Source organism: Panthera leo, chromosome C1 (assembly GCF_018350215.1).
Source record: "Panthera leo isolate Ple1 chromosome C1, P.leo_Ple1_pat1.1, whole genome shotgun sequence".
Classification (NCBI taxonomy): Eukaryota; Metazoa; Chordata; class Mammalia; order Carnivora; family Felidae; genus Panthera; species Panthera leo.
Window position 1 is genome coordinate 77,533,754 of NC_056686.1, and position 23,851 is coordinate 77,557,604.

Below are 23,851 nucleotides of genomic sequence, written 5' to 3' on the forward strand. Positions count from 1 at the left end.
GTGGCCCACAGAACTCAGAGAAACACTTCTGTTTACCAGTTTATTAAAGGATATAATTAAGGATAGAGATGAAAAGTCAGATGGAGAGATACATAGGACAAGTTGTGAAAGGGTCCTGAGTTTAGGAACTTCTGTCCCTGTGAAGTTGAGGTACATCATCCTGGTACATGGATGTATTCACCCACCTGGCAGTTTTCTGAGCCCCAGAGAATTGAGATTTTTATGTAGGCTTCCTCACATAGGCATGATCAATTATTAACTCTATTTCCAGCCCCTCTCCCTCTGGAGGAGGCAGGGAGCTGAAAGTCCAAGCTTCTAATAATGGCTTGGCCTTTCTGGTAACCAGTCACCATCCAGGAGCCATCCAGGAGCCCACTCAGAGTCACCTCATTAGAACAAAAGATGTTCCTAGTGCTCTCACCACTATGAGTTTATGAAGGTCTTAGGAGCCCCGTGTCAGGTACAGGTTAAAGAGCAAATATTAGAACAAACGATGCTCCTAATGGTCTCATCACTTAGGAAATTACAAGGGTTTCAGGAGCTCTGTGACAGGAACTAGGGACAGAGACTAGCATATTTTTTTCCCATTATTTCACATAATGAAAGACACAAAACCATAAATTCAAGAAGCTTATAAAATGCTAAACAAGATAAATACCCACCCACCCCTAATCCCACACACTTGGATATATCATATTTAAACTGCTAAAAGCAAAGACAAACAGAAAATACTGAGATACTCAAAGTAAAAAAGGCATTAAATACAGAAGAACAAAGATAAAAACACAGCAGTCCTCTCATCAGAAACTGTGAAGGCCATAAGACAATGAAGGGACATCTTTAAAGTTCTGAAATGAAAATCCTGTCAACCTAAACTTCTATATCCACTGGAAATATTTTCAAAATTGAAGGAGAAATAAATACTTTTCAAATAAACAAAACCTGAAAGAATTTATTGCCAGCAGACCTATTCTACAAGAAAGGTTAAAGTTCTCTGATAGAAGGAAAATGATACCAGAGAGAAACTTGTATCTATATAATGAATGAAGAACACTGAGAATGGCATACATGGAGGTAATTATAAAAATTCATTTTATCATATTTATAAATGTTCCAAAATATAACTATCTAAAGCAAAAACAGTAGGATTGTGTAGAAAGACAGACAAATCCCCCATTATTGATAGATTTCAACATTCTTCTCTCAGCAATTGATGAAACAAGTAGACAGGATATCAGTAAGGATCCTAACAGTCCTGAACAGCATTGCCAACCAATTTACCTAATTAACATGTATACCACACTCCAGGTAACAACAACTTTTCAAATGCAGTTGGAACATTCACCAAAGTAGACCATATTCGGAGACATAAAGCAAACTTTGACAAATTTAAAAGAATAGATAGTTTCCCAGGTAAATTCTTGGACAATACTGGATTGAAACTAGAAATTAACAACAAAAAATATATCCACAAAATCCCCTCAAATATCTGGCAATTAAGCATTTCTAAATAACACATTGTAAAAAGGGTAATCACATGAAGAATTAGAAAATACTTTGAATTTTATAAAAATGAAAACACAACATATTCAAATTTATGGGATGCAGCAGAAGCACTAAGAGGAAATTTTTTTTTTGCGTTAAATGCTTACATTAAAACATAACAGATTTCAAATCAATCATTTAAGCTTCTATCTTAAGAAACTAAAAAGAGAAAAGCAAACTAAACCTAAATCTAGCAGAAGAAAGGAAATTAGAGCAGAAATCAATGAAATTAATAGCAAAAAAAAAAAAAAAAGGAAAATAAAACCAAAAGCTTTCTTCTCTAAAAAAATAATAAAATAAGCCTCTAACCAGACTTACCAAGAAAAACAAAAGACACAAATTATGAATGCCAAGTGTAAAAGGGAGGACATCACAAATCCACAGACATTCAATAGATAATAAGGGCATGAAGAGCGCTATGGCCATAAATTCAACAACTTACATGAAATGGATAAAATTCTTGAGACAAAATAGCAAAGAAGAAACAGATCACTGAATAGTTCTATAACTATTAAACATATTGAAGTATATTTTAAATAAATAAATTGTATTTTAAAATCTTTGAGAAAAAAGAATTAAAAAAACAACTCAAGGCCTAGGTGGTTTTTTTGGATAATTCTACCAAACATTTAAGGAAGAAATAATACTAATTTTATATAAATTCTTCCAGAATATATAAGAAAATAGATAAGAAATATAGATGTAAAAATCATCAACCAAGTATTAAGTTGATTTCAACAAGCTACAAAAAATATATATTTCATGATCAAGTAGGGTTTAATCTGGGAATGAAAGGTTGGTTCAACATTAAAAAATTTTATATGTAATTAACCAAGTCAAAAAGATTAAAGAGGAAAAACTATGATTATCTCAAGAGAAGCAAAAGCCTTTGACAAAATTTTACCTCCATTTATGAAAAACAAAAGAAAGCAAAACAAAAAAAACTCTCCAAAACCAGAAACAGAAAAGAACTTCCTCAACATGATAAATGGCATCTAATTAAATATTTAGCTAATATAATGTTTGACAGTGAAAGACTGAATGCTTTCTGAACCCTAAGATCAGGAATAAGGTAAAGATGTCCGTTCTCACCACTCCTGCTCATTATTGTACTGGACGTCCTAGCCAGTGCAATATGGCAAGAAAAAGAAATAATAGGCAAACATACAGGAAAAGAAGAAATAAAACTGTTTCTATTCACAGATGACATGGTTATCTACATAAAAAATCCCAGTCTTTCAAAAAGGTACTAGAACTAATAAGTGAGTGTAGCAAGGTCTCAGGATCCAAGACAAAAACCAAAAATCTAGTAATAAGCAACTGGAAATTGAAAAAAGTAGCATTTACAATAATATAAAAAAAGAAATACTAAGGTATAAATCTTGCAAAATATATGCAATATTTGCATGTTTTAAATGATAAAAAAACTAATGAAAGAAATCAAAGAAGATCTAAATAAATGGAGTGATATATCATGTTTATGGACTGAATAACATAATATTGTTAAAATATCACTTTTCTCCAAGAAAAGTGTATCAATAGATACAATGCATTTCAATTAACAATTTTTGCCTAAAAATAGTAAATACTAAAAAAAAAAATTTTGGAAAAGGTTAAGTAACTTAAGAGTAGCCAAAACAATTTTTATTTATTTCCCAATGCTTATTTATTTATTTTGAGAGACAGAAAAAGAGAATGAGTGGGGGTAGTGGGGAGAAAGAATATCCTAAGCAGGCCCCACGCTCAGTGTGGAGTCCATTGCAGGGCTCAATCCCACAACCATGAGATCATGACCTGAGCTGAAATCAAGAGTTGGAGGCTTAACTGACTGAGCCAGCCAGGTACCCCCAAAAACAATTTTTATAAAGAAGAACAAAGTTTAAGGACTCATCTGAATTCTAGACTTACTGTACTACTTTCAAAAGTAGTGACAAGTGTGGTACTGGAGAAAATACAGACACACAGCTCAACGAAACAGACTAGCAGCTTAGAAATAGTCCTGCACATCAAGTGATTTTCAACAAAGGCACAAAGGCAATTCAGTAGAGGAAGAACACTCTTTTCAACAAATCGTACCAAAACAATTATACATCCACATGCAACACATAAATGTCAATCCATACTTTGTACCCTATACAAAAATTAACTCAAAATGGATCATAAACCTGGTTCCTCAAAAAAAAATTAAAAACGGAATTACCATATGATCCAGTAATTCCACTAATGGGTATATACCCAAAGACTACAAAAACACCAATTCAAAAAGATATAGGCACCCCTGTGTTATTACAACATTATTTATAACAGCCAAATTATGGAAACAGCCCAAGTGTCCATCCATAGATGAATGGATAAAACAGATGTCTCTCTCTCTCTGTCTCACACAGGAATGTTACTCAGCCATAAGAAATAATGACATCTTGCCATTTGCAACAACATGGATGGATCTAGAGGGTATAATGTCAAGCAAAATAAGTCAATCAGAGAAAGACAAATTCAAATTTTTTTGAATTCATAACATATGAATTCACTCATGTGGAATGTAAGAAACAAAACAAATGAATAAAAAAAGGAGATATATTAAAAAAAACCAGACTCTTAATTATAGAAAGCAAACTGATGATTAGCAAAGAAGAGGTGGGGGGAATGGGTGAAACAGGTGAAGAGGATTAAGAGAACACTTATCATGGTGAGCCCTGAGTAATGTAGAGAGTTGTTGAATCACTATTAGTTTCAGGTGAATTAGTGCATTTGTCAGGTGAATTCACCTGAAACTAATAGAACACCATATGTTAGCTATAGTGCGATTAAAAATGTTTACATAAACAGTAAAAAGTTTTGGAAAAAAATTATTCATAGACCTAAATATAAAAAATAAAGCCATAAAACTTCTAGAAGAAAACAGAGGAGAAAGAAATCCTGTTAACCATGAGTTATGCAAAGATTTCTTACATACAAGACCAAAAGTACCATCTATAAAAGACAAAAAGTGATAAATTGGATGGCATCAAAATTAAGAAATTTTGGGCGGCACCTGGCTGACTCAGTCAGTGGAGTGTACCACTCTTGATATCAGGGTCATGAGTTTGAACCCCACACTGGGTGTGGATCCTACTTTAAAAGAATAAATACATAAACAGAAATTTAAAATACAAATTAAATTCTGCTCTTCAAAAGTCTCCGTTATAAGACTGAAAAGGCATAGACAGTCTGGGAAAATATTTGCAAATCGCATGATGTGTGATAAAGGATTTGTATCCAAAGTACATAGACAAATCGTGAACTCGATAGTAAGAAAACAAACAACACAATCTTTTAAAAACGAGTAAAAGATTTTAACAGACACGTTGTCAAAGAAGAATATATTCGAGTGGCACACAAGTACATAAAGATCCCCACACATTATTAGTCACTAGGGAAATGTAAAATAAAATTTCAATGAGATGCTACACACTTCCTGGAATTACAACAATTGAAAATATTTTTTTTTTTTGACAATACCAATTTCTTGCAAGAATATAACCAAACCATAACTCCCATCCGTAGCTGGTATGAATTCAAAGTTGTACAGTTTGGAAGCCAGTTTGGCAGTTTCTCATGAAGTTAAATGCACGTTTTACCTGACCCAGAAGTCCCACTTCTAAGTACTCACCCACGTGAAAGAAAAACTTAAGTTCACCCAAAAAACTTCACACGAATGTTTACAGTGGTTTTATTCCTAACCACAAAACTGGAAACAACTCAAATGTCCTTTAACTGGGTAATGGATAAACAATATGGCACATCCATTCAATGAAACACTAGCAAGCAATAAAAAAGAAACAATATATGGAGCCGCGTAGTTGCATCTCAGATGCATTATGCTAGGTAAAAGGAGCCAAAGACAAAAAGTTACATATTTCATGATTGCATTTATATAATAGTCTTGCAAAGGAAAACTTACAGGGATGGAAAACAGACCAGGGGTTTCCAGAGGCGTGCCGTTGGAACCGGCGAGGCCTAGCTGGGCTGATAACCACTCTCAACCTTGTTGGAGAACATCAACACCTTCAGAAGAGTGTTAGGAATGAATAAAGTAATAACGTCTGTCATATAGTATGGAAATCGTTCACTGCCTCTCTTGGCCGCGCGCCCCCAGAATTCTCTGATCCAGAAAAAGGCCTAACGAAATGCCAGCAGTTAAGCAGGCAATGGGAGGACTTGAACACGGGTCAAAGTAAGAGCGGAGGATGATTTGGGAAAGTCTCACCTTCTTGTTCCCCACAGTTTGGCAATTTCGAACCAGGGTCTCACTCTGCGGAGGAAGGCCGGGCTCTGCCCTCGCCCAGTCCCGGGCGGAACCCGCAGGGCAGGGGGTCTGCCCCGCGGTGCTCCCGGGCAGGGCGCAGCGGCCCCGAGCGCGCACAGTGAGCGCGGAAGCCCGCGGCCGGGCCACGGGACGCCGGCCGAGCGCAGCCACCACGGGGCCCCGCAGGGAGGCGCGCCGCCGCGCCGGCTGTCTCGCTCCGCAGCCCGAGTGAGCGCCGCCGCTCCTGCGCGTCGGAAGGGCAGCGGGCCCCGCCGCCGGCCCCACCCGATGGCGAGGCTGCGGGACTGCCTGCTCCGCCTGACGGTCACGATCCGGTCCCTGCTCTTCTGGTCCCTGGTCTACTGCTACTGCGGGCTCTGCGCCTCCATCTACCTGCTCAAACTTTTGTGGAGCATCGGCAAGGGACCCGCTCAGACCTTCCGGAGGGTCGCCCGGGAACACCCTCCCGCGTGTTTGAACGACCCCTCTTTGGGTACCCACTGCTACGTGCGGATCAAGGTGAAGGCCGGCGCGGCCCGGCGGTATCGGGAGGGAACGTGACCGCCGCGAGAGCAGAGCGCGCGGGGCTGCTCCTTCCATGACGCCCAGCGTCCCTTAGGGTTCCTGGGTCTCGCCAGAGCGCGCGGCGGAGACAGGGAAGATACCAAGGGGAAGCAAGCGGGGCGAGGTGTGGCGGGACTGGGGTCGGGCGCGCGCGCGCGCGCGCGCGCGTGTGTGTGTGTGTGTGTGTGTGTGTGTGTGTGTGTGTGTGAGTGTGTGTGTGTGAGGTGGGGGGGGGGGAGGGAGTGAGAGGGAGAGAGAGGAACTGAGAATAGGTTATGTGGAGGGTCTCTCATCAGGGTCCTATATATATTACTGTCCCCTCCTGCTCCACCACAGCAACCCAGAATAATTCTGCTCCCTGTAAGGGAAAGCTGTCTCGTGTCACCTTTTTGCCCTTTAGAACTCAGATCAGCTGTAGGGGATTGTTCCTAGGCGCCCTACTGTCTCATGAGGCTGTCTTTGTCCAAATTTTAGAGATTGAAAGAGTAAATAGAGTAAGTCATTGGAAATAGGACTTTTATTCAGAGTAGCGGAATGGAGCGTTCGCAGATGACCTAACCAGTGTGAAACAATAAACAAATGGTATATGTTTGTGGGCAAGAAAGCAGACTTATGAAGTCAGAGACCAAAGGAGTGGAATAAAAAGCAAATGTCAACCATGCATTCAGACTGGAACTGTTCATGCTCGTCCCAAGCCTCCTGGCAGCCCATGGATATTCCATTTCCTGAGGCTCCAGGTGGTGAAGAGATACAGCTTTTCATGATGCACCCTGCAGTCTGACTCACAAGACTTTCAAAACTAGCTTCACATGAGGGGATATTTATGTCACCAAGTGGAGGATTCCTAATAGGAGCTAGAGTGTCCAGCAGCTAGAGTTCAAAAGACCACGGGCACATTTTTCTTACCCTTATTCAGCCTGGGGTTGATATGAGAATAAAAGGAATTAATATATGGGGGGAAAAAACTTTAAAAGACAACAAATAAACAAAAACTTAGAACAGCGCCTAGTACATGGTAAGTGCAATAAAGTATTTGTTCACTAAATCCAATCAAGTGGCCAAGATTCATCACCAATAACAGAAGTTACTGAACTTCTAGAAAGGCATTTTGCAATTGAGGGTAAAGTCAGGTTTGTTATCTGAGGAAGAAAAGCAGTGAGAAAGAATCATCTGGAATTCCTCATAATGCTTTTCCCCTGACTCTGGCCACCCTAAAGAGTTGCCCCAGAGACAGAACCATGGAGTGGAAAAGAACATTGTCCTGCAAGGTAGAAGAAAATGGGGTTCTGCTCACAGCCCTGCTCCCAACCACCTTTATGACCCATGTTCACATCTTTGAACTTCGGTTTCCTAACCTGTCAAAATGATGGGGTTGAATTAATTGACCTTTTAAGATTTCTTCACATCTGAAAACCCCTTTGCTTGGGTTACCTGATATAACACCCAGTCTCTGGGCTCAGCTTTTGGTTCTTGGTTTCTTTCTTCACTTCTTTCTGAGTTTTTGTTTTCTTTTCTTGCTTTTTTCTCCATTTTCCTCTTTTCAGCTTGCCTTATATTTGCTGTATTCCTGTCTCACCCCTATGCTTTTCCTTGGGCAGTCTTGTCTCCCGCATGCAGAGAAAAGTCTTGAGCACTCAGAGCATCCTGCTGTTAGAAATACATTGACATGACATGAGGAGCAGGAGGCAAGGGGAACGGTACATACAACTCTCAACTTAAAATAATAATGTGGGAAGGAGAGAACTAAAAATAAGGAAAGGAGGTGTGAATTATATAACTGATGGCACAGCTCTTGACGGGCAAGCTGAGAAAAGTACATGACTAGGAGGTAAACACGGCAGGAATATAAATTCAGATCAGAATTATTTACATGTCCTGCAGAATTTGAATGAGATGGAATGTGACACATCAGTAAGATGAAAGTCACAAATTGTGACACTGTTCCAGAAGCTTATAACATACAAATTGACCTTGTAAGGAGAACAAGACGGGAAGAGGGAAGGTACTACAAAGAGCAATGTTTAGAAAAGTAAATCTAATTTGCCCTATTAATAAATCATGGGACTTTTTTCCTTTTTGAAATTCAATAATATTTATTTTATTTCTTGATATTAAAAATAATGCAAGTTTTTTCTTTAATGAAATGGAAATACTAAATGCACTTACTTTGACAATCAACACAAGATATCACTAAAATTCCATGCCCTCTATTTTCTACTGCAGGATTCGGGGTTAAGATTTCATTATGTTGCTACTGGTGAAAGAGGCAAACCACTTATGCTGCTGCTTCATGGATTTCCAGAATTCTGGTAAACTTGCCAACCAACTTTTTCATGTGCATTAAGGACTTGTCTTATCACAGTGTCATTGTCTTGTTATGACTTTTCATGGACCTTACTCTATGCCCACTTACCCATTTATCCTTCCCTATGGTTTTCCTTGTATTCTAAAGGAACGTGCATGGTGCTAGCCTTTTTTTTTTTTTTTTTTTTTTTTGAGAACTAAAAGAAGTATGGTTTAGTGTTTCAAATTTCTGAACTAGCTACAAAACAGTTTTTATAGTATTTGCTGCCAGCAAAATACAACATTGGGTAGGAAAAGGAGATTTGAAAGAAACCAAAGGCATAGAGTGCCTGTTTATCTGGAAGCTTCGGGTGAAGCTTGGGGTAAGAGGAAGGTGGAGAGAGAGGAGAGGGCTCATGGAAATTGAGAATGAACTATTTCCCAGCACATAGCAAAAGGCTCATATGAATGCAGGACAAATGAAAGACCTGAATATTTCACATTAGGAAAAAACCTATAACCAAAAATACATAGTTGTTAGTTACCTAGGAGAAAATATTCTGTTCTCCTTTGAACCTGAGTACAGATGAAAACAACATATGATTAAACTTTTAAAAAATGGATATCTTGGGATGCCTGGGTGGCTCAGTCGCTTAAGCGTCTGACTCTTGGTTTCAGCTCAGGTCCTGATCTCACAGTTTGTAGGTTTCAGCCCTGTATCAGGCTCTGCGTTGACAGTGTGGAGTCGGCTTCGGATTCTCTCTCTCTCTCTCTCTCTCTCTCTCTCTGTCCTCTTCTTTCTCTCTCTCAAAAATAAATAAATAAACTTTTTTTTTTTTTTTTTTTTTAATGAATATCTTCCTGTGGGGGCGCCTGGGTGGCTCAGTCGGTTGGGTGTCTGACTTTGGTTCAGGTCATGATCTCGTGGTTCATGAGTTAGAGCCTGCTGACAGCTCAGAGCCTGGAGCCTGCTTTGGATTCTGTGTCTCCCTCTCTCCCTCTCTCTCTGCCCCTCCCCCACTCACGCTCAGTCTCTTTCTCTCTCTCAAAAATAAATAAAAACATTTTTAAAAATTTACAAAAATAAATATCTTTTTAACCAATGCTACATATGGTGGTAAAAGAAAACTGGATTTTTGATAACACAGAGCTATGATTTTGAGACAGTTCACAAACCATAAAAAAATGGATGAAAAATCATCATATTCTCTGAGCTGACGGAAAGGGAGAATATATGGTATCTTTTTAAAGGTCTGGGACAATGCCCTGTCCCCAAATTTCTCCCTTATTATCACTCTTAACACCTAGAATTTCACCATTACATATTCTGCACCTCCTTCGCAGTTTTAAAGACTTTGTGTTATCCAAAGTCCTGATTAAAAATGTACGTGGTTCTGAAAGAGGTCTGACCCTAATATACTTCAGTTAACATTTTATCAGTGAAAGAGAGTTTATTAATAAATACATTGAGAATGCCAGCACACTGGGAAGTATTAGGCATTGAAGAAAAGAATGGGGGATGGCAAGACCCCATTTACCTCATCATTTTTCCAGAGCAAAAAGGCTGTAGATGTCTTTTTCTGAGATATTCCCTTCACAAAGATTTTCCTCCCCTTGGATTTGCCTACATGAATAAACATAAGTCGTTTTCATGTTAAACTTTTATCTGTTCTTCCATCTGGAGACAACTTAATTAGGTGGTAAACAACCCAGTGCAATTTAAGCATATGTATGTGGACTCGTTTAGTGGAGTGCTTGATATGATTGGCTCACAGTAAGATGTAAGTCTGAAGCCTTAGTCAAATCTGCATAAAGTAACATGGGCGGTGAATTCTGGCTTAATCACTTACTTGCTGCAGGATCCTGCACGATCATCTGCAATAATCTAGCAGAGCTGTTGTGAAGATAAAGAAAGGCAAAATATGCAGAAGGCCTTTTACATAGCCCCAGAGAATATTCTGTAAATGTTTCCTTTTCTTCCTTCATTCCCATTCGCTCAATGTGGAGATCCATGTGCCAGCACTAATGTCCTCCATGCATTTATTAATAAAGTCCCTTTTACTGATAAAGTATTAACTAAAGTGCTTTGAGATCATACCTCTTTGAGAGCTAGCTGCATTTTCAATCAGGACTTTGGATGATACAAAATCCTTAATATATTTTTTAATGTTTATTTATTTTTGAGAGACAGAGACAGAGTGTGAGTGGGGGAGGGGCAGAGAGAGAGGGAGACACAGAATATGGAACAGGCTCCGGGCTCTGAGCTGTGAGCACAGAGCCCAATGTGGGGCTCAAACTCGTGAACCAACAAGATCATGACCTAAGCCAAAGCCAGATGCTTAACCAACTGAGCCACCCAGGTGCCATCCCTTTTTTTTTTTAATATTTTTTTTTCAAAATCTTTAAAATTTTAAAGGAGGTGAAGAATATGTGATAGTGGAATTCTAGGTTTAAGAGTGATAGTAAAATAATGGAATATTACTTGGTGATCAAAACGAATGAAATCTTGCCATTGGCAATGATGTGGATGGAGCTAGAGTGTATTATGCTAAGTGAAATAAGTCAGGGAAAGATGAATATCATGATTTCACTAATACATGGAATTTCGGAACCACAACAGATGAACATAAAGGAAGGGAAGGGAAAATAAGATTAAAAAAAGAGAGGGAGACAAACCATAACAGACTCTTAAATACAGAGAACTGAGGGTTGCTGGAGGGGTGTGGGGGAGGATGGGCTAAATAGGTGATGGGCATTGAGTAGGGCACATGTTGGGATGAGCATTGGGTGTTATAAGTAAGTGATGAATCACTAAATTCTACTTCTGAAATCATTATTACACTATATATTAACTAACTTGGATTTAATTTTTAAATAAAAGTGATAGTAATGAAGAAATTTGGGGACAGGCCATTGTCCCAGACCTGTAAAAAGATAATTTTCTGATTCTGGCGATGATGATGATGATGATGATGATGATGATGATGATGATGATGACAGTTAACATTTACTGACCATTTATTGTGTGCCAGGCACTCTTCTAAGTGTTTTGTGTAGATCATCTCATTTAAACCTAAGGCACACCTTGTTTTTGAACTTCAGAGCTAACCTCTACTGCTTGTTCTTGGTATATAGGAATGATAATTATCTGATAATATACACTGGTTTTCATCTTTCAAATTTCACACTTTATAGAAACATTCAAGAGGGTGTTAAAAAGTTAGCTAACAATGTTAGAACACCTCACCTTAACATTTTGGATCATCATTCTAAATAAAATTCATGATCTGTTGGGGTAGGGGTTGATATTTAACTTTTTAGAGAGAAAGATTTAAAAGCTATTCTGTCTCTTCACCCCACACCAACCCCAGTAATTGTCCATGTTCTTTATTCTCCTGGAACTTTACTTCTTACATGTGGAACAGTCAACTATTCCTACATAAAATAAAAATAAACCTACAGCCTCTTGAACCATTTGGTAATTGTTTCAAAGAGCAATTAGCACAGACTCTTAAATACAGAGAAATGAGGGTTGCTGGAGGGGTGGGGGGGGGATGGGCTAAATAGCAAATAGCAGTGATACGCTTTCAATTTAGGACAGTAGATGCATTCTGTCATATTTTAAGAATGATACTTTTTTGTACATATTTCAGAGCATTATCCCATTATTTACTCTTGATAAGAGTTCTTTTGCAAAAGAGAAATGCCTGGTGGTTCTTGTACATGTCCTCTAATCTTCAGTGAGTGGGACAGCCTAGAAGAGGCCTGGCACTGGCCCCTGGACACCAGTCCCATTTGCTCCAGTAAAGTCAAGTCTTGGATGTGTTACTCCAGGAGATTTAAAAACAACAACAATGAACTCCTGATAACTTGGTTACTCAAATAGAGCATATTGAATTTACTGAGTTTGCCCAGCTGTTAATCTGAAAGCTACCCATTTGTTCAGGGAAAGTCCTAAAGCAACTACAAGGACATTGCTGGAAATCAGACACCTCGGTTTGACTACATCATACCCTAAACCAAGACCTCTATGTTGAGTCTTACTTTGTCTTTCCTTCCAATCAAATTACCACTATTACCTATTAGGAATCTAGTCAATTCCATTCAGTACTCCATTCAGAAAAAAGGCAGATTCAGAGTTTAGGACAAAGCTGTTTTGATTAAGCCACTTCAAGTCTCTCTCTCTTGGCGTTCCCTTCTCTTTTTCCCAAAGCCCCTTCTCTGGCATTTCATCTTTTTTTTTTTTTTTTAAGTTTATTTATTTGAGAGAGACAGAGACAGTGCTAGTCAGGGAGGGGCAGGAAGAGAGAGAGAAAATCCTAAGCAAGCTCCAAGCTGCCAAGTGGGGGATCATGACCTGAGCTGAGATCAAGAGTTGGACACTTAACCAATTGAGCCACCCACGCATCCCTATTTACACTTATAAAGGAAATTTACATTGGCTTGAAATGTCAAAGTTTTTTGTTTTGCTGTTTTGGGCTTTTAAAGAAGATAGAGACATGGGGTGTTTGGGTGGCTCAGTCAGTTAAGTGTCCAACTCTTGGTTTTGTCTCAGGTCATGATCACACGGTTTTGTGGGTTTGAGCCCTGCATCAGACTCTGCACTGGCAGCTTGGAGCTTGCTTGGGATTTTCACTCTCTCTTCCTGCCCCTCCCTGACTAGCACTGTCTCTGTCTCTCTCAAATAAATAAACTTAAAAAAAAAAAAAAAAAAGATGAAAATGCCAGAGAAGGGGCTTTGGGAAAAAGAGAAGGGAACGCCAAGAGAGAGAGACTTGAAGTGGCTTAATCAAAACAGCTTTGTCCTAAACTCTGAATCTGCCTTTTTTCTGAATGGAGTACTGAATGGAATTGACTAGATTCCTAATAGGTAATAGTGGTAATTTGATTGGAAGGAAAGACAAAGTAAGACTCAACATAGAGGTCTTGGTTTAGGGTATGATGTAGTCAAACCGAGGTGTCTGATTTCCAGTTCTGGGTTTGAGCCCCACATCGGGCTCTGTGCTGACGGCGTGGATCCTGCTTGGGATTCTCTCTCTCCCTCTTTCTCTGTCCCTCCCCAACTTGCTCTTTCTCTCTCACTTTCTTAAAATAAATAAACTTAAAATAATTTTTAAAATAAGTGTAAATATTATTCCTCTATTAATAAAGTTTTGCCTAAATACACATAAAATTATAAGCTTATCTGTAGATCGAGTAGATCAGAATATTTGATACTGTGAAAACAAAATAATCCTAAATTGGCAATGTGTGTCAGAATGATTTTAAACAGAAAAGCACTATACAAATGCAATATATTATCTGTATTTATCATTATTATCTAAGAATAGCTATTAAGAATTGGTGACATTTAATATCAGATGTTACATGGAAACAATAAAAATTCTGGGTGTTCTTTCTTAAAAGCTGAAGGAAACATCAAACAGATACATCTATGAGACTTTTAGCTAAATTATCCCAAAATAAAATTGTCAGAAGATGGTTTTTCTCCCACTCTCTCTCCACCTCAATTTGCATTGCTTTTAAAAATATTTGGAGCTGATGCAGGCAGTTTCTTTGATTTGTCTTCATCACCAGCTGTATGGAATACATTCGTCATTACTCAAGTGCTGAGGCAAGGGAGGGCTCTTCGTACACACAGCTGAGCAGAGGCTGATGACTGTGGCCTTTTTTCTGTTGTGAAGGGGAAAAGGATATTTTACATCTGAATGTGACTAGCCTGGTAAACCAGGAGCCCTCTTATGTCAAGAGTAATCACTAGGAAAGAGGTTGCCTTTTCAAAAGTGTCTTCTGCTATAACCTAAAGGCCCTAGAAAAAAAATGTGGATGAAAATAGCTAGCTTTATTTGTAATATTTTTAGGAGTTACTGATTTTGTAGTATGTTTCATTTCTGTGTCGGGGGTCGTTTTTGTTTTATATCATATGAATGAAATGCCATCAGTCTATCACTGGGGTGATTTCTTTTTCAGTTTAAAGTGTGAATCAAATATGCTTTATTTATGAATTCTGGGAAGATAACTTTTTTTTTAACTTGCCATTTATTAAGATAGCAGCTGCCCTATTTCTTTTTTTTAAATAAGTGTATTTATTTATTTTGAGAGAGAGAGAAAGAGAGAGAGCGAGCAGGAGAGGGGCAGAGAGAGAGAAATAGAGAATCCCAAGCAGGCTCCACGCTGTCAGCACAGACCGGGATGTGGGGCTTGAACTCATGAACTGTGAGATCATGACCTGAGCCGAAACCAAGAGTCAGAGGCTTAACTGACTGAGCCACACAGGTGGCCCACCAGATGCCCTATTTCTTAGAAATGTTTAAGACATTGTTTGGTTCTGCTCATGGATAACAGCAATGGTTGAATTTATTTGTAAGGCAGTTTAAATTATTAAGAGAATGAAATACACAGGTATTATGTTTGCAAAATCTCTAATGAAATTTTAAATGCAAAATATTGCAGTATTCTACACATTACTTTGAGTCAGATTTCTGCCTTGAAATCTCTAATTAAATAAATTTTGGGGGGTGTCTGGGTGGCTTAGTCAGTTAAGTGTTCAACAGTGGTCTCATGGTTCATGAGTTCAAGCCCTGCATCAGGCTTTCTGCTGTCAGCGTGGAGCCTGTTTTGGATCCTCTGTCCCGCACACACACCCCCCCCGCCCCCCGCTGTGTTCTCTTTCTCAAAAATAAATATTTAAAAAAATTCTTTTTTTTAATGTTTATTTTTGAGAGAGTGTGTGAGCAGGGGAGGGGCAGAGAGAGAGAGAGAATCTGAAGCAGGTTTGGCACTGTCAGCTCAAAGCCCAATGTGGGGCTTGAACCCACGAACTTTGAGATCGTGACTTGAGCCAAAGTCAGATGCTCAACTGACTGAGCCACCCAGGTGCCCCAACTAATTAAATGAATTCTAAATGAAGACACAGATACTTATTCAAACAATGCACATTTTCATGGACACTGAATAGAAATTTCCCAGCAGGAGCTTGGGAACTTTAGTTGTCATTGTCTCACGGTTCAAGCTTTATTGAACAACTGGTATTTCTAGCACTGTCGGGGCTTTCATTCGTTAGTTGTCTCACTTATTCAACACATCTTTACTGAGTGCCTACACTAAATATTCTGAGAGCTGAGGGAGCTCCCAATTGATTGGAAGCACCAGACACCCCCGGTTCATTATAACACACAGGCCCAATATGCTGAAAAGTGTATGTACAAGTGGGATAGTGTGAAGGGGCACCCTACCCGCCTGTAAAGGTGGGGGGCCTGGGAAGTCTCCTGGAAGTGGACATGCTCAGCGTAAGGAGTTCAGTGAAGGGGAAGAGCAAGGATTGTGAGGAGGAGGGGAATGGTGGAGAAGGATGATGTTTCAGACAAAGGAAATCAGGTGAACAAAGTCAAAAGCAAAACGCAACACCGCGTTTATTCACTGCAAGTGCCTTAGCAGTAAGGGCAGTGTACCGTGGACTCAGGCCAGACTACCAGGGTTTGAATCCTGGCTCTGCTATTTGCTAATTCTGTGACCTTTGGGACACAGTTAACCTCTCTGTGTTTTTGTTTCTTTAGCTCTAACGTGGTAATACCTACTTCATAGTTTCGCTTTGAAGATCAACATCACTGTATGTGAAACACTTAGAATTGTGCCTGGCATGTAGTAAGAATGATATAAATGCGAGCTCTTTTTGTTAGCTAGCGAACGACAAAGACTATAAAGTAACCAGGCTGGAAGATTGGGCAGTAGTCAAACCTTACAGGTTTTTGTCTGCCGAAATGACGAGCTTGGGCTGCATGTTATGAGTATGGGTATACCTTGTTTTATAGTGCTTCACAGCTACCATGGTTTTTACAAATTGAAGGTTTGTGGCAACCCTGTGTCATGCAAGTCTGTTAGAGTCACTTTTCCAAAAGCATTTTCTCACTTTGTGTCTCTGTATCACATTTTGGTAATTCTTGCAATATTTCAAACTTTTTCATTGTTATAATCATATTTGTTATGGTGTTCGGTGATCAGTGACTTCTGATGTTACTACTGTGATTGTCTTGGAAGAGCTACAAACCACACCCACATGAGATGGTGAACTTGATACATGTGGTATGTGTTCTGGCTACTTTACCAGTAAGCCACTCCCCCATCTTCCTCCCTCTCCTTGGGTCTCTCTTTCCTGAGACACAACAATATTGAAATGAGGCCAATTAACAACCCTACAAAGGCCTCTAAGTGTTCAAGCGAAGGGAACAGTGGCACATCTCTCACTTTAAATCAAAAGCCAGAAATGATTAAGCTTAGTGAGGAAGGCATGTCATGAGCCAAAATAGGCCAAAAGGTAGGCCTCTTGTGCCAGTTAGCCAAGCTGTGAATACTATGAAAAAGTTCTTGAAATTAAAAGTGCTACTCCAGTGAGCACACAAATGATAAGAAAGCAAAACAGCCTTGTTTTCGGTACGGAGAAAGTTGTAGTGGTCTGGATGGAAGATCAAACCAGCCACAGCATTCCCTTCATTCAAAGCCTAATTCAAAGCAAGGCCCCAATTCTCTTCAATTCCTTGAAGAATGAGAGAGGTGAGGAAGCTGCAGAAGAAAAGTTTGAAGCTAGCAGAGTTTGGTTCATGAGGTTTAAGGAAAGAAGTCATTTCCGTAACAGAAAAGTTCAAGGTAAAGTAGCAAGTGCTGATGTAGAAGCTGCAGCAAGTTATTGAGAAGATTCAGCTCAGATAATTCATGAATGTGGCTACAATAAACAATAGGTTTTCTATGCAGACAGGTAGCCTTCTATTGGTAGAAGATGCCATCTAGGACTTTCTTAGCTAGAGAGAAAAGTCAATGCCTGGCTTCAAAGCTTCAAAGGATAGGCTGACTCTCTTGTTTCTAATATAGCTGGTGACTTAAGAAGTTTAAACCAATGCCCATTGATGATTCTGAAAATCCTATGACCCTTAAGAATTGTAAATCCACTCTGTTTTCTATAAATGGAACAACAAAGTCTGGATAACAGCACATCTGTTTACAACACAGTTTACTGAATATTTTAAACCCACTGTTGAGACCTATTGCTCAGAAAAAAAGGATTTCTTTCAAAATATTACTACTCATTGACAATGCACCAGGAGTCACCCAGGAGTTCTGATGGAGATGTACAACCAGATTAATGTTGTTTGTATGCCTGCTAACACAATATCCATTGTGCTTCCCATGGATCAGGAAGTTACTTAGACTTTGAAGTCTTATTATTTAAGAAATACATTTCATATGGCTATAGTTGCCATAGATAGTGATTCCTCTGATGGGTCTGGGCAAAGTCCATTGAAAACTTTCTGGAATAGTCCCATTCTAGATGCCATTAAAAACATTCATGATTCATGGGAAGAGGTCAAAATGTCAACATGAGCAGGAGTGGAAGAAATTGATTCCCACCCTCATGGATCACTTGGAGGGGCTCAGGACTTCAATGGAGGAAGTAACAGGTGTGGTGGAAACAGCAAGAGAACTAGAATGGGAAGTGGAGCCTGAACATGTGACTGAATGGCTGAAATCTCATGATAAAACTTTCATGGATGAGAAATTTCTTCTTATGGATGAGCATAGGCAGTGGTTTCTTGAGATGGAATCTACTCCTGGTGAAGATGCTGTGAAGATTGTTGAAATGACAATAGAGGATTTAGAATATCACATCAACTTAGTTGATAAAGCAGGCAGGGTTTGAGAAGACTGACTCCAATTTGGAAAGAAGTTCTACTGTGTATAAAATGCTATCAAACAGCATCCCATGCTACAGAGTAATCATTTGTGAAGAGTCAATTGATATGTCAAACGTCACTGCTGTCTTCTTGTAAGAAATTACCACAGCCACCCCAGCCTTCAGCAACCACCACCCTGATAAGTCAGCAGCCATCAATATTGAGGTAAGACCCTCCAGCAAAAAGATTACAACTCACTGAAAATTGAGATGATGGGTAGCACATTTTTAGCAATAACGTATTTTTTCTTTTTCTTTTTCTTTTTGTTTAATTTTAATAACACTTTTAATTTTAATTCCAGTGTAGTTAACACACTGTGTTAGTTCCAGGTGTACAATATAGTGATTCAACAGTTATATACAAGCAATTCTTGCTTTTATTCTTTTTTTAATGTTTATTTATTTTTAATAGAGACAGAGAGAAGGGGAGGGGCAGAGAGAGAAGGAGAGAGAGAGAGACAGAGAAGTGGGGGGAATCCCCAGCAGGCTCCAAGCTGTCAGTGCAGAGCCCAACGCGGGGCTTGATCCCACAAACCATGAGATCATGACCAGAGTCGAAGTTAGATGCTAAACTGACTGAGCCACCCAGGTGACCCACAAACAATACTTTTTAAATTAAGGTATATACATTGTTTCTTAGGCATAACTCTATTGCACACTTAACAGACTACAATGTAAACATAACTTTTATATGCACTGGGAAACCAAAAATTCATTTAACTTACTTTATTGTGATATTTTGCTTTATTGTAGTGGTCTGGAACCAAACCCACAGTATGTCTGATATATACATGTAATAGGGATTCAAGAAAAGATGTTAAATAGGGAAATTACATGGCAGAGTTTGTTTTTACAACCTCCCTCTGGTTTTGTAGAAGATAGAGCTAAGGGGAATGAAATACAGGTAGATCAATCGATAGGTTGCTGCATTAATGGAAGCCTGAATTAAGGTAATGATAGTAGGGATGGATGGGAAAAGTGATTAAATAAATATTTAAAAGGTTAAATCTGCAGAACTTTATTGATTGGGAATGAGATAATCCCTAAAGAGGGAAGAGTTGGGCCTCAGTTACAAAGACATAAAAAAAAATCAATTGAAAATTTTAAGTAAGGCTAATGAGAAAAATAATATCATATGTGTTGACAAATGAGTATCTTTAAGGAAACAAACTGCTTTATTTGTTACAGCCCAGAGACACAATTAATAGCATTGCTATGACCTCACTAAGAAACACACTTTTTATTATTTTAACATTTTCAAATCTGTCTTAATTGGTAATGCTTTTGTAGATTTTCACAAATCATAGATATTCTAATAACAGATCATAGATTCTGTATCCATGTCTGACACTCTTCCTGATGACCTGTTGATGTAAAATACATAATTTGTTTCATTGATCTTACTGCTTTGTGTCCCTTGACATTGAAGTCTCTCTCACTATTAGTTTATAATCTCAGATCCCTGTATACACTTGCCTATTGCACTCCAAAAATCTTTTCTCGCAGTTGGCTTGTGTCAGATAATTCTACACTCTTTCCATGAACAGATATGCATGCAGATCCATTTTTTAAATGCATATTTGAAATTCCACAACATGTGAGTCACTTTGAAAAATTCATGTCTTTTTTTTTTTATCTGTTTGTTATCCAAATGATTTTGCTTATTTGAAGAAAATCTCACTGACCAGGGTGCCTTGGCTGGCTCAGTTGGTAGAGCATGCAACTCTTGAATCTCAGGGTCGTAAGTATGAGCCCCACATTGGGTATGGAGATTACACAAAAATAAAATCTGAAAGAAAGAGAGAGAGAGAGAGAGAGAGAGAGAGAGAGAGAGAAAAGAAAGAAAGAAAGAAAGAGAAAGGAAGGGAAAGAAAGAAAGAACAAAAGAAAACAAAAGAAAGAAAAGAAAAGAAAATCTCACAGATCTCTATATTTCGTTCAATAATGCAGTTCCATGACCAAGAAAAGGGGGGTTACCTGGCCCTGCAGAGGCCTCCAGGACCTGGCAAGAGCACTCTGGCCATTCTAATTGGTCAGTGCCAGTGCCATTTTGGCTGTTAAATGGTTTTTTTGTTTTGTTTTGTCCTTAAAGTTTATTTATTTTGAGAAAGAGAGACAGTGCTCATGCACACAACCAGGGGAGGGGCAGAGAGAGAGAGAGAGAGAGAGAGAGAGAGAGAGAGAGAGAGAATGAATCCCAAGCAGGCTCCCTGCTCTCAGCATAGAGTCTGTCGCAGGGCTCGATTCCACAAACCGTGAGATCATGACTTGAGCCGAAACCAAGAGTCAAATGCTTAACTGACTGAGCCACCCAGGTGCCCCTGTTAAATGTTTTTAATATCACACTTGTTTGTACTCATTCAGGATCTTCTCCACAGAAGAGTTTGGTTTTAGCAAACAAAGGTTTATCTCAAGCAGCTGTTATATTGGATTCTTTTAGTGATAATCTTTTTTAAAAATCTTCAGACTTTTTCATCTATAACTAAATTATGATTACTAAAATGTGGATCCATATTTACAGTGGAGTAAAGTGAATAAAATCTACTTTTTAGGGAAATATATCTTCATCTCATAAATGTTTTTTTTTTAATGAATTACATGGTCCTGCAATACAGAAGCATTTGTAAGTACAGATTCCCTGATAGTTGTCAGCATTATTTAAGAAAAGCTTAGAAATTGATTTCTTGAGTACATATGGAAGTATATTGGTTTTAGGGGCACCTGGGTGACTCAGTCAGTTAAGCGTCTGACTTCAGCTCAGGTTATGATCTTGCAGTCCGTGAGTTCGAGCCCCGTGTCTGTCTCTGTGCTGACCGCTGGCATCCTGGAGCCTGCTTCAATTCTGTATCTCCCTCTCTCTGCCCCTCCTCCACTTGCACTCTCTCTCTCTCTCTCTCAAAAATAAACATTAATTTTTTTTAAAAAGAAGTATATTGGTTTTAATATCAGATATTTTGTAGTTTCTATAAATATTGGCCCTTTGTTATATCCCACTGGATCTGGTAAAAAAAACAAAAAACAAAAAACAATAAATTTTAATAAAAAACAGCAATGTGCCCTTCACAAACATGTCCCTTCCTCTGGCTCACACACAGCTATATAACCTTTCTTTTATTTTTTTTTAATGTTTATTCTTGAGAGAGAGAATGAGCAGGGAGGAAGGGCAGAAGAGGGAGACACAGAGTCTGAAACAGGCTCCAGGCTCTGAGGTGTCCGCACAGAGCCCGATTCAGGGGTTCAAACTCATGAATCATGAGATCATGACCTGAGCCCAAGTCAGACGCTTAACCAACTGAGCCACCCAGGTGCCCCTACATAACCTTTCTTAATATAAAAAGTTTCTTACAGTTGTCCACTTAGAAAAGCTGTAATGTAACTCTTTGGATTAGTTACTGCGGTATTCTTAATGTTTCTTATTTCCTGCAGGTATTCTTGGCGTCACCAACTAAGGGAATTTAAAAGTGAATATCGAGTTGTAGCACTTGATCTGAGAGGCTATGGAGAAACAGATGCTCCCGTTCATCGAGAGAATTATAAATTGGACTGTCTAATTACAGATGTAAAGGATATTTTAGACTCTTTAGGTAGGTCAGTTAAAAAAAAAACACAGTATTAATCCTTTTTAAGGGACTAACAGTCAACAAACTGAATTGGTAACCTCATTTCTTGGGAGGAAGCCTTTTCCATTTACCTGAGCTGTTGTCTGGATCCTGTCACCATGGTTTCGAGTGTACAGCTGAAAATATTTATAGAGGAAATTGAAAATAATACTATTATTTCAATATGGAATGACTATTCAGTCCACCAGCCAAGAATAACTTTAAAATTTGTTTTTAAAAATAGATCTAATGTATGCAATTTATTATTTTCAGAACTAATTATTAGAAATTTGATACTTGTACTCAGAAAATTTATTTCTTCAGAACCCACATCTAACTACTCATTTAAAAATGTTATAAGATACAGAAGCACTTGCACTGTCTTTCTTGTATTGATTAGCTAGTGCCACAATATTACTGTGTAACAAACATCCCAAACGCAGTGGCATATAGCCGTAGGCATTTATTCATATTCTTATGGATATACAAGTCAAGTGTAGGCTGGACCCCTGGGTCTTTGCCTCAAGTTACAGGTCTTGCTGGGACTGGCTTGTCCCTCTGAGTTAGACTGGAGCCCAAGCTAAAGGGGAGTAGCTACCTGGTGGTAGCTCTTTCTCTTCTCCTGGCAATGGCAGAAATGGCAAGAGGATGAGCCCAGCTGCAGAAGCATATTTCAAGTTTCTGCTTGCAGCTTATTGGTCAAAGCAAATCATATGGCTGAGCCCAAAGTCAAGTCATATGCCCACCATACCACAGCAAATCACACGGCTAAGTCTCATATCAAAGGGGTCATAAGGTATACTCCTTTTATGGCAGTGGGGAGAGGGGAGGAGTAAATACTTTTTAACAATAATTGAATCTGCTACACCTCTTTTGACTAAAATCCAGCTGCTACCATGGTATGTTAATGGAGCCAATATAGTGAGAAAGCCATTAAATCAAATTAAAGCTCTTTCTACAGTAATCTAATGAGAGCATAGGTCAGGCCAATATTCTAAGAAGAAAAAAAAAATGAATGAGGTCTGGGGGTGTCAATGCAGTGTTGTCATTTAGTCTGATTACAATAAAATAGACTCAAAGACATTGATTTCTGACAGCCATATTTCATTCATCTTTTGTGATGATTCAGAGTTGGCCTAAATTCATCTTCATGCAATTTTCTAGGCAAATCAATGACATAATCTTGCTTATGACCGAATTATGTGTAATCTTTACCATGGTTTCCCAAACTCAGTTTCGTGGGACAAGAGCTGGGCTAGCTGTTTCTGATTTTTTTTTCATATAGATTCCTGGGAGAGATTCTAAATCTGTAGGTCTAGAATGGAGGTTGGACATCTAAATTTTCTAAAAAGTTACTTAGGTGGTTTGTACATACAGGTTTTGGAAACACCAAACTCAGTATCTGCACTAAGTGCCTAATTACAGTCGGGTTATGGGAAGATTATTTTCAGAAGTGTACCCATTTTACATGAGGTAATAAGGCATCCACCTGTTTCTTTTCAAAGATGTCAACATTTTTTTCTCCGTTACAGGATATAGCAAATGTGTTCTTATTGGCCACGACTGGGGGGGAATGATTGCTTGGCTAATTGCCATCTGTTTTCCCGAAATGGTGATGAAGCTTATTGTTATTAACTTCCCTCATCCAAATGTATTTACAGGTGAGTTTAAATTTTCATTAAAACATCTTTGTTAATGTGACAATTCACTATTGTCACTGACACTTTGGATTAAAAACAGCAAAATTTGAATATCAGTATTTTTTTCATTAAATGACTAAAATATGGTATTAGCACATGACAATGTCAGATACCTTGGCTTTAAATATTCTTCAAGAGCCTGATAAAT

General features: G+C 38.7%; 1 protein-coding gene across 1 annotated transcript in view; it reads left to right on the forward strand.

Annotated features, from left to right (window-relative positions):
- Positions 1 to 6,121: 6,121 nt before the first annotated feature.
- Positions 6,122 to 23,851, forward strand: part of EPHX4 (epoxide hydrolase 4) — a 46,668-nt gene continuing 28,938 nt past the window's right edge. Inside the window, exons 1-4 of the mRNA XM_042952823.1 lie at positions 6,122 to 6,352; positions 8,621 to 8,706; positions 21,831 to 21,988; positions 23,536 to 23,664. Of these exons, the coding sequence (XP_042808757.1) occupies positions 6,122 to 6,352; positions 8,621 to 8,706; positions 21,831 to 21,988; positions 23,536 to 23,664 (604 nt within the window). The remainder of the gene's footprint in view (positions 6,353 to 8,620; positions 8,707 to 21,830; positions 21,989 to 23,535; positions 23,665 to 23,851) is intronic.